The sequence below is a fragment of the Arachis ipaensis genome, chromosome B8 (genome assembly GCF_059453495.1).
Source record: "Arachis ipaensis isolate K30076 ecotype BB chromosome B8, ASM5945349v1, whole genome shotgun sequence".
NCBI lineage: Eukaryota > Viridiplantae > Streptophyta > Magnoliopsida > Fabales > Fabaceae > Arachis > Arachis ipaensis.
In genome coordinates, this window is record NC_142443.1 from 18396323 (window position 1) to 18407277 (window position 10955).

Consider the following 10955-nt stretch of genomic DNA (forward strand, 5'->3'; position numbering starts at 1 on the left):
AATGATTTGGTATGGATCCTGGAAGGGTGGCATAGTCTAAATTTTAGAGGAAATACTACCGAATTTTTATAAAACTAAGACTTTATTTAAAGTGTTATTTAAAAACAAATCTGATTTAAGAATATTGTTTGATTTCGATTTATTACAAAAAGAGTTTTGTTTTCAATCGATTTATTAAGAAAAGTATAATGTTTTAAACTCAATCTTTTGAAAAGGGATTTTACTTTAAGTTTTGTTTTGATTTTGGTTTGATAAGAAAGAAAAGAAGAAGAACGAAAAGTAAAGGAAAGAGAGATAATTAAAGAAATCTCTGCCATAAGAGAGCAAAGAACAAAGATTAAAGAAATATATGAATTAACGGGAATTTTGCCACAGGAGAGCAGAGAACAAAGATTAAAGAAATATATGAATTAACGGAATGTCTGCCACAGGAGAGCAGATGCGACTTTGTTTGGGCCTTAGTGCCAAATGTAAAGTGGGGACGCCCACACACTGAGAACTGTTTTTCAGATGTACGCTTATTGATTTGGAAAGTCACACTGTATGCAGCTTAGCCGTACGACTTATAAGCACACTATATGCATCTGGAAAGCCATATCTGGGACTTGTGCCCGGGGTAATGTCGGGAGCGGATAGGCAACCGACACATGGGCTCATGACTTGCGTTAGGGATAGACATGCATCATGTTGGTTACACATTTGCATTTGATTGTGCTTGCTTGTCTTATTTCTTTGTGATTGTGCTGTTTGTCTTGTTGTGATTTGCTTGTATATTGAATTGAATCTCTTACTTGTACTATTTATTTGTAAATGTATTAAAGTGATTACTTGACATTTAACTGAGGATTAACTATGTGGCTGAGAGACGGATAATGTGACTAGTTTTATATTTAAAATTTATTTTGAGTTTAGAGATTTTAAGAAGAGGTAATTGGTTAGCTAAAGTAGAACCAAGAGTATTTTCAAAGGGTTTGATAAAAATATAGTTTTATTGAGTAAAGTTAATTATTTGCACTTTATTTCATTATTTTTATGGCATTTCCATTCCCTACTGAGAACGTGTGGTTTGTTCTCACTCCAAAATCTTCCACCCTTTCAGTGACACAGGTTCGAGAATTCAGTTTGAAGCTGCGAACAGTTATTAATTTTATTTGAGTTAAGTTATGTGTTGAGTTGCTTTCATAGAATTTCCTCCTCTTTGTTATTAAGATTTTATTTTTATACAGAGGGCTAGAGATTGTATTTGAATTTCTTTTAATTTCTTTTGTGCAATATTTATTATTATTAATAATTATGTAATTATTATTATTATTTGAAGATATTTGATATGTGATGTTAATTACTAAAAAATATTTTCTGGTATTTTCTTAAAAATTGAAACGCGAAACTGAACTAAAGACTCAATATTAAAAAAGTAAATACAAAAAATAGGTTAGTAACGCCTCACTTTTGGTACGATCATCATGACGTGCTAAAAGTTAGGGTGTTACAATTATTATAAGATGTTTAGTCATTTTTGTATCATTTTTTTATGTCTTCATTCTTGTATCATTTATAATAAGTATATATGTATTTGTTGGGTTCAAAACATATTTGAATGTAGTAATTTGTTAATTAAATAAATTAAGGTTTTAGATTTGTAATTTTTTAAAAATTTTTTATGTCATTTACTAATAATTTTTGGGCAATTTCTAAATAAATGATGTGTTTATTATGAGTGAAGTGAATTGATTTTGTAATATTCAACTAATATATAAAAGATTTAGCTATTTTTGTATCATTTGTAATAAATTAATATGTTTTTTGAATATAAAATATATTTAAATATATTTTATTAGTTGAGTGAGTACGTGACTTTTCAAAAAAAATTTGTATCATTCACTGGAATTTTTAATATCATTCATAAAAAACATTTGTACCATTCATAAAAAATTGTGTCATTCTCAATTAAATAATAGAATTTTATTATTATTAAACTAATTTATAATATTTAACTAACAAGAAAAAGGTGGTGATAATGATAGTAGTAGTAATGGTGGTGGTGATAATAAACAAAAATTAAATAAAAAAAAGAAAGAGGAAAAAAAGATAATAGAAGTAATAACGATCACAACAACAAAAAAAAATAATATAACAACAACACACTTACACACATATAAAAAAAATGCATAATAACTTAATTATACTTGATTAAAAAATTATTTAGTTATCTACTTTTTTTTTATAAATTAAAGTATTGAATCTTTCAAACATCAAACTAACTCATGCTTACTATTTTAAAAACTATTTTAAATAACTATATTTGTAGCTGCTTTGCGTTATAATAGGTATCACTTCAACTCTTCATAATTTTAATATTTTATACAATTGTATATATTACTGTAACATAGTTGCAAATTTGCAAATGTGATTGATTGCAAATTTGCAACTACAAATTTATATAAATATCTTAATCATATCTCATACATTTATTTGTTCTAAATAATTAAATTTTCTGTTACTAAACCTATATATTCAATAAAGAGAAATACTGAACACTCAATAGAATTTATTATTTTTATTAATATTTTTAATTATTAATTTAATTTTTTTAATTTAAAAAAAATCCACTTTTCTCTTTTACGAGATACTAAAATGATACTCCTTTTCTTTTTATTTTATAAATGTACATTCGCCTCCTTTCTAACTTTTAAAAAACCTCATCTTTAATTCATTTTAAATTTTTTGTGTTAACTAATATTAATTTTATCAATTTTTTAAGAAAAAATAAATTATTTTTTTAAAATATACCCATTAACACAATTTTTATTTTTTATCATTAAATTTTACTTACTAAAATATCCTTTAATAAATTATTCTTTTATTGATTAAATTGTATTTTTACCAAAATATTTTCAAAAAAATTAATAATTAAATTATTTTTTTCTAAGATACCTATCCTTTAATAATTTTTTAATTATTAAATTGTGATTTTACTAAAATTTTTGTGAACAATTATTTTTATATTTACTATTAATTTTTTTATATCAATATATATTATTTTAACATTAAATAAAAAAATCTTACCACTATTAATATGTATAACAATTAATATATATTGATATTGAAAAATAATCTTACTAAAATTTTTTATTTAATGTTAAAATAATATATATAGATATAAAAATATTAATAGTAAAATATAAAAAAATTATTAACGAAAATTTTGAAAAAATTATAATATAATAATTAAAAAATTATTGAAAGGTATTTTAGAAAAAAATAATATAATTATTAAATTTTTTTAAAAATATAATTTAATCAATAAAAAAATAATTTATTAAAGAATATTTTGATAAGCAAAATTTAATGATAAAAAATAAAATTTTTGTTAATGAATTTTTTTTAAAAAATAATAAAGTTAACATTAGTTAACACAAAAAATTTAAAATTGATTAAAGAGAAAGTTTTTTAAAAGTTAGAAAGGAGAGAATGCACATTTATAAAATAGAAAGAAGGTAAGTGTCATTGTAGCATCTCGCACAAAAAAAAAGTAAAATTTTCTCTTTAATTTAATAATATATTTTTAACTTATAATTTTAATTATTAATAACTAACTACTAATTAAAAATAATAAATTATGTTGACTTTTAACATTCCTCTTTAATAAATAAGAAACTGCGTGAATCATAGTCTATGATATGATACTACAACTTTCATTAATTAGAGAGTTTAATATCATTTTATAATTGGCAACAAAATATTGGTTTAAATGTTAAATTTTGTTTTCACATTAAATCAACTACTAAACTTGCATTTCTGTCATTATTAATACCTTATCCTTTAAAATTTTTAAATTTAGATCTTCTAAATTTTTTTTTTAAATTGAAAAGATAAAAAAATATATAAAAAAATATTATTAAAAAATAAAAAATTACACTTTATTCGTTTAAATAAAAAATAAAATTTAGAGAATCTAAATTCATATTACAAACACCAATATTTGTTGCCCACTATGAAGGGTGTTAGACCCTTTAATAAGTGAAGGACACGTTAGAAATCACATCTATATATAGTGATTGGTTCTTAACTCCTTAGCATTCGTTATCAATTGTCCAGTACCATACATATAAAAAACACCACCATATCTTTTTAAGCTTCAGTTTCAGTGATGACTTCGAATCAACATGTCCCTTCTAACTCAAAGCGACGCTCTGCAAATTTTGCTCCTAGCATTTGGCACGATTTTTTCTTGAAATATGCTGATTCTGAATCCTCGGTATCTTATTTAAATATGAGTATTGTTATACGTATAATAGTAATAATTTTAGGCGAACAAATATTTTAATAATCAAATCCAATCAAATCACTTGTATATATATATAAGTACTACACTTTTTCTTTTTTTTTTTCTTTGTGTATGGCTGTCTTCCCTTTTTTTGTTTTTTTTTCTCTTCTTTTTTTTATTTTTTTTCTCTTCTTTTTCTTCTTTTACATTGTTTCTGTCATTATCATCATCGTTATGGTCTTCTTCTCCCTTATTTTTCTATTTTATCTTTCTCTTTCTCAATAAAAAAAAAACATAACAAAAAAAATCAAAATAAATAAAGCATAACTAAAATAAAAATATAATATTTTTTAAAAAAAATTATAAATAATAATACAAAAAAATTTGTATTTTTTTTCCTCTTTTTTTTTTTTTAATTTTTTAATCTATGTATTTATAATTCTGTGTTCAACGAACTTCATAAATTACTGTGTTTAATTAGTTTCATAAAATTTTATGTTTTTTTAATATTTTGTCTATGTAGTTATTTTGCGTTAATTTTCACAAATTGATGTGTCTAGTTTTATAATTTTTTATTTTTTTCTTTTTTGATAATATACATATAAATTTTTGAAAAAACACAATTTTATAAACAATAATATAGAACTTCTGCGTTTTTCACTTTTTTCTCTTTTTTTCTTTTTCTGTTTTTCTTTTTTTATTTATAAAAATATATTAAAAAAAGGAGAAACTAATAAAAATTCGAAATAAAGAAAGAGTTGGAGAAAAAGTAAAAAATAAGAAGGAAAAAAAATAATAAAAAGGGAAAAATACGCAGAAGATAAAGAAGCCAAAACAAGGAAATAAATGTAGCAACAGCAATGGAAGAAGAATAAAAAGTAGTGTGTGATTCCTGTGCGTTTTATATGAGTAGTATTGTTGGGTTAATATGTAATAGATTAATTTAATTGGACTTTGGTTATTGTACATATAAGTTTACCATACATATATTATCGTGGTATCTTTTTTAATTATTACGTATATTCAAAATACAAATTAAACAGTACATATATATTTGAAATTTGAGGCAAATAACATGTTAAATTTGAAATAAAAGAAAAATTTTGAGTAAATAGAAAATGAGCATTGAATAGATTGGATTAGTCAATCAATCAATCAATCAATTAAATATTTGTCATCACACTAAATAATAAAATCTTTTTTCGAACTCAACAGAAACTAATTAAGTCCATAAGAGCAAAAGGATATAATTTTGTTAAATTTGCTAATTTTTTTTTAAGTTTTTATAGAGCCATAGTATTAAAATAGCCTACTCTGCATTTTATAAACATTTCTATAATTATATATAGGCAATTAATAAATTCGATTCATTTTAATATTGACTTTTATATTTTTAAAATTAGTTTTTTTTTTTTTAATTATCAAACAAATAAAAGCTCTTCTTTACTTATTATTAAAATGGCACAACTTTCAATCTTTTATATTATTTATTTAATAACAACAAAAATAATATAACCTTGTTGAAGTTAACTCATTACTGAAAAGCAAATTTCATTTAAACGAAGACAATAGAAAATTTGTTAAATTTATATATCAGTAATTAAAAGAAATAACTTTATAAGCATGTACGGTATCGATAAAACTATTATCATATTATATATGAGTTTATGGCATTTATCAAGTAATACTACTTTTTTCTATTTCTTGATTTAAAATATGATTTCTAAATTTTGGTCTCTCCTTTATGCAATTTTCGGTTCTGCTTCTCAGCAGACCCGTTTTCTTTTAAGGTGAAAATTCAGGTACAGTCAACTTTACGTGAAGTTGATAGCTGAGAGCCATAAGATAAAAATTTAGTTAAATCAATCAAATCATTTAACATCTCCCAACTATCAACTTCACATGAAGTCGACTTCACCTGAGTTTCCATCTTTCTTTAAACAAGGGGCTTTTAGGCTAATTTTAAATATTGAAAACTTTTAAGTTTATTTATCAACCAAATTAAAAAATTATATACATAGTTGAAACTTGAAACATAAAAACATTATTTGTACCAGTTTAATTTATATCAAGTTTTATTTAAGAATTAAATTGAATGGACAAATTCCTCAACAAAACGTTATATAATAATTTAGATAAGTTGATCATATATAAAAGACACATGACATATTTGCTGATCTTTTTACTCTTTTGAATTAAATATTAAACTGAAAAATTTTGCAGGAAGTCAACGAAACCATGAAACAAGAAGTTCAAATGCATAAAGAGAAAGTGAAGATGAACTTGTCTTTTAATGACAATAATATCTTTAAGAAACTAAGCTTAATTGATTCAATTCAACGTTTAAGTATATCTTATCATTTTGAAGATGAAATTGACAGCATATTAGTGCAAATTCACAATGATTTTACCAACAAACATCTTGCTATAGAAGAACGTGACCTTCACTTTATCGCATTACTTTTTCGTTTGTTTCGACAAAAAGGATATAACATTTCATCAGGTATATATGTAGAACTAATTTTTGTTATCTTTTATATATACAATTACAATATAAAAAATACCAATTATTATTAATTATGGATTCACACTAGTAATTAGTATAAATATGAATTATACAGATATTTTCAACAAATTCAAGAATAAAAAAGGAGAATTCGATGAAATAATTGTTGGTCAAGATGTTGAAGGAATGTGGAACTTGTATGAGGCTGCACAATTAAGGGTTCATGGAGAAGATATGTTAGAAGAAGCACATGAATTCACATACAATAAACTTAAGTCTTTCACCAATCAATTGAGCCCATCTCTTGCTGATCAAATCAATCAAAGCTTAGTACAACCTTTTCACAAGGCAATTCCAAGAATGATGGCAAAGTCATATATGTCTTTTTACGAAGAAGGTTCTATGCATGATGAAGTTCTTCTAAAATTTGCAAAACTAGATTTCAATATGTTACAGAAATGGTATCAGAAAGAAGTTGGTAATGCCACCAAGTAAGTATTTTAAATCTAGCTAAGCACTTCTTATTAGAATATTTTTTTTCTTTTAATAATGCTACTGGAGAGACAAAAAAAAAAGTTAGAACTTATCTCATTTAACATTCATTAATTATCGCAACAAATAATAAATATTAAATATGACAAGTTATGGCTGTTTTTGACTAATTTTCTTTGGTTACCAAATATTTTCGTTTTTTTTTTTTTAAAGAAAAGTTCCTATAATCAACAAGATATAACTTTTGTTACGATTACAGGTGGTGGAAAAAGTTAGAATTGGCGACAAAGGTCTCTTATGCAAGAGAGAGGATAGCTGAGTTATATTTCTGGCCATTTTCTATGAACTCTGAGCCTAAATATACTACTTTTAGAGGGGTGGTGGCCAAAGTGATTCAATGGGTAACTCTATTAGATGATACTTATGATGCCTATGGAACAATTGAAGAACTTGAGCTCCTTACACAGGCGATCCAAAGGTTTGATTTTACTAAAACAAGAATTGACCAATCTTATATTATGCTACATATCTCAATTAAAAAGGATCTATATATGATCAATGAGTTTATTATATTTATTTTGGTCATTATCTTAATAATTTAATTCCATGATCATGTTTCTTTCTTAATTAGTTTTTAACCCTTTTGTGTTTCAGATGGGATATTAGTCACATTGCATCTCTTCCAGAGTGTTTTAAGGCGATTTTTAATTCAATTGTGGAACTTGTTGATGAAATAATAGAGTTAAGTGATGGGAGTGGAGAATCAGACTTGGTGTTGCAATGTCTCAAACAGGCCGTAGGCTTTATTCCTTACTTTTTTAATTTTAAATTAGTTATTATAATCATTAATCATTATTTTAATGAATGAATTAATTCATTAATTAATTTATCTGCAGTTGTCTCATTATGTACAAGGTTACATTGATGAAGCAAGATGGTGCCATGAGGGCTATATTCCAACATATGATGAGTATAAGGAGGTTATCGGAGCTGCTACTACATCATATCAAGTGCTTATAATAATGTTTATTGCTTTGGGAGAATTTGCAACCAAAGAAACTCTTCATTGGATTTCTAATAATATTCCACTCATCCTACAAGTTTCATCACTTGTTACGAGACTTACAAATGATTTGGCTTCATATAAGGTATAATATTAGAGATATAATTATTTATATATATTTTTTTATTAATTTAATTTTTTTTTTAAATTTATTAATATGGTATCAAAACTTTTATAAAAAAAAAAAATTAGAGTTTAATTTTTATTATCCTAAAAAAAACATAAGACAAATAAAAAGAATAAAGGTAAATTTATGCAAAAAATTTAAGTAAAATCTAAAAAAAAACTTTATTTAAAAGGATGTATTAGAGAAGTAGTTTTATGACATATATAGATATTAATATATAATTTTGATAGACAACATATCAAAGGAAAGTAGCTTCTCATAAAATTATTTATTTTAAACATTCTTAGATAAAATAATTGAATTATTATATATTTAAAATATTTTTTTAATGTAAGAGCTTCTTTTATCATATCATGAAATAACTTTTCATAAATGGTTAGATTGCTAATAGGGTTTAATTTTAGTCGGGTATGAATAATCACTAATTTATTTGAAATATTGATAATTTTATAAGGGTGTAAATTAAGAAGCAAGCAACTAGGGAATACTAGTTGTAATAAAAAAAAACCTTAATAATTATTTGACTTTTTTATTTATTAACTTTCACATAATAGTATAATAATATAATTAAGTTGATGTTGAAAATTTAAATTCATTTATCTTTATATAAAATTGTTAGTTAAAAACTATTAGATATTTTGACATATTTTATTAAATTATTATTTAATAATTTTTAATTAATAATTTTAAATAAAGACAATTGTATGTGAATTTTTACCTTTAATTGATAGATATAAATTAAATCCATTTGCTAAGATATTACTATTTTATGTTTAGGTGTTAATTAATGTGAAATCTTTTCTAAATCATGGGCGTATACTATCTTAATTATTTCCCTAAATAATTGAATCAATATTAATTTAAGAAAGTCATTATTAATTTTACACATACTCACATACACATATATATAAACTTTTAGTGGATTATTTTAAAAAATTTAATTTTGACACACTGTCAGAATAAAATTATTTTACATATGCATCTAATCACATGACGTCACATTAATAAAAATAATTATTTTTTAAGCGTGAATAGTTATTCAAAAAAATGATTGTAATTACACAACTGTATAAAATATTTTACATTGTTAGTGCATCAAAATTAAACTCTTATTTTAATATTTTTGATAATGATATGTATAATTCAACTTTTAATTTGGATTTGATATATTATTTGTAGTTTGAGCAGCAAAGAGAACATGCTGCTTCGGCCGTAGAATGTTGCATGAAGCAATATGGCTTTTCAGAAGAGGAGGCCCATGAATTCATCAAAAAGGATATCAATAATTACTGGAAGGATATGAATGAAGAGTATCTCAAGTTAATTGAATATATCCCAAGGCCAATCCTTGATTGCATTGTTAACATGGCACGCATATGTGAGTTTCTATATGCAAATTTTGGGGATAAAATTACAGATTGTGCACTCTTCAAAGACCACATTGTGGCACTGCTTTTGGATCCCGTGGTCGTGTAGCAGTTTTATGATCCTAATAAGCTTTTGAGTGTTTGGCCTTAATTAATCTTTAATTATATGCATGTATGGTGTTCTCGTCCTGTTGTTATTGTTTGTTTGTATTGTCTTGTAAAGATACCAAGTTCTTTGTCAACGGTTAGTTTTTTTACGAAGTTAAATTCCAAAATGATTTTTGTCGTGCACACTAAATAATTTTCAAAATCCCAGTTACATCAATAATAATTATGTGTTTGAGATTGTTAAAAATGTGTATTACTTTAGTTTCATATTCGTTTTTCGTTAATAACTTACTGGTGTAATTTGATGACATGGATCTTTTAGTTACATATGTCACATTATGATTTGGTCAGATGTAATAAGAATTTAATTTTAATGTATTGTTAGTGTAAAATTATTTTGTACATGTATTTAATTACATAAGGTTATATTAATAAAAATAACTACCTTTTATTTAAATTACGTCAATAATCATTTAAAAAATAGTTATAATTGCACGACTGTATAGAACGTTTTATATTGCTATATTCTATGAAAATTAAACTCATGTAATAATGTGATAAATTTATGAGCAACACATGATAACTTGATTGATAATATTATGTTTTACAATATTATTTGCCCATATATGCCGGTTGGTGCCACACATGTGGTAATATAATTTGTCCACATGTCTGTATATTAGGCTGCATTTGTTTATAGAGACAGGACACTGAAATAGAGATACAGAGACACAAAATCGTGTTTGATAGAGGAGACATGGATAGAGTCAATGTGTCCAAAGACATTGGATTAGTGTATTTTGTATCGATCCTGACAGGAAGGATATAGAGACACTTAGAGATACAGGGACACAAAATCGTGTTTGATAGAGGAGATATGGATAGAGTCAATGTGTCCAAAGACATTGGATTAGTGTATTTTGTATCGATCCTGACAGGAAGGATACAGAGACACTAACAAGAGATACAACTTATTTTTCATTTTTTCTTTCATTATTCTTGTTAATTTTTATTATTATATTTTT

General features: G+C 24.2%; 1 protein-coding gene across 2 annotated transcripts; it reads left to right on the forward strand.

The window, feature by feature from the left end:
• The first annotated feature begins 4141 nt into the window (after positions 1 to 4141).
• Positions 4142 to 9931, forward strand: LOC148547348 (putative sesquiterpene synthase). Of its 2 annotated transcripts, none has more exons than XM_088496918.1 (7): positions 4142 to 4258; positions 6491 to 6704; positions 6889 to 7264; positions 7525 to 7743; positions 7920 to 8061; positions 8162 to 8413; positions 9635 to 9931. In XM_088496918.1, exons 1-7 carry the CDS (start codon positions 4151 to 4153, stop codon positions 9929 to 9931), a joined length of 1608 nt encoding a protein of 535 aa, XP_088353044.1. In that variant the 5' UTR covers positions 4142 to 4150. The 2 variants fall into 2 exon arrangements, with proteins under 2 accessions (XP_088353044.1, XP_088353043.1); XM_088496917.1 differs by having other exon boundaries at positions 4151 to 4258; positions 6491 to 6770.
• Positions 9932 to 10955: the final 1024 nt, after the last annotated feature.

What these genes read in the sequence shown, in the direction of transcription:
- LOC148547348 (XM_088496917.1), top strand. Translation starts at nt 4,151, where the DNA reads ATGACTTCGAATCAACATGTCCCTTCTAACTCAAAGCGACGCTCTGCA. An exon ending in ATGCTGATTCTGAATCCTCG is followed by an intron (nt 4,259 to 6,490) that starts GTATCTTATTTA and finishes AAAATTTTGCAG; the next exon opens with GAAGTCAACGAAACCATGAA. An exon ending in CTTACACAGGCGATCCAAAG is followed by an intron (nt 7,744 to 7,919) that starts GTTTGATTTTAC and finishes TTTGTGTTTCAG; the next exon opens with ATGGGATATTAGTCACATTG.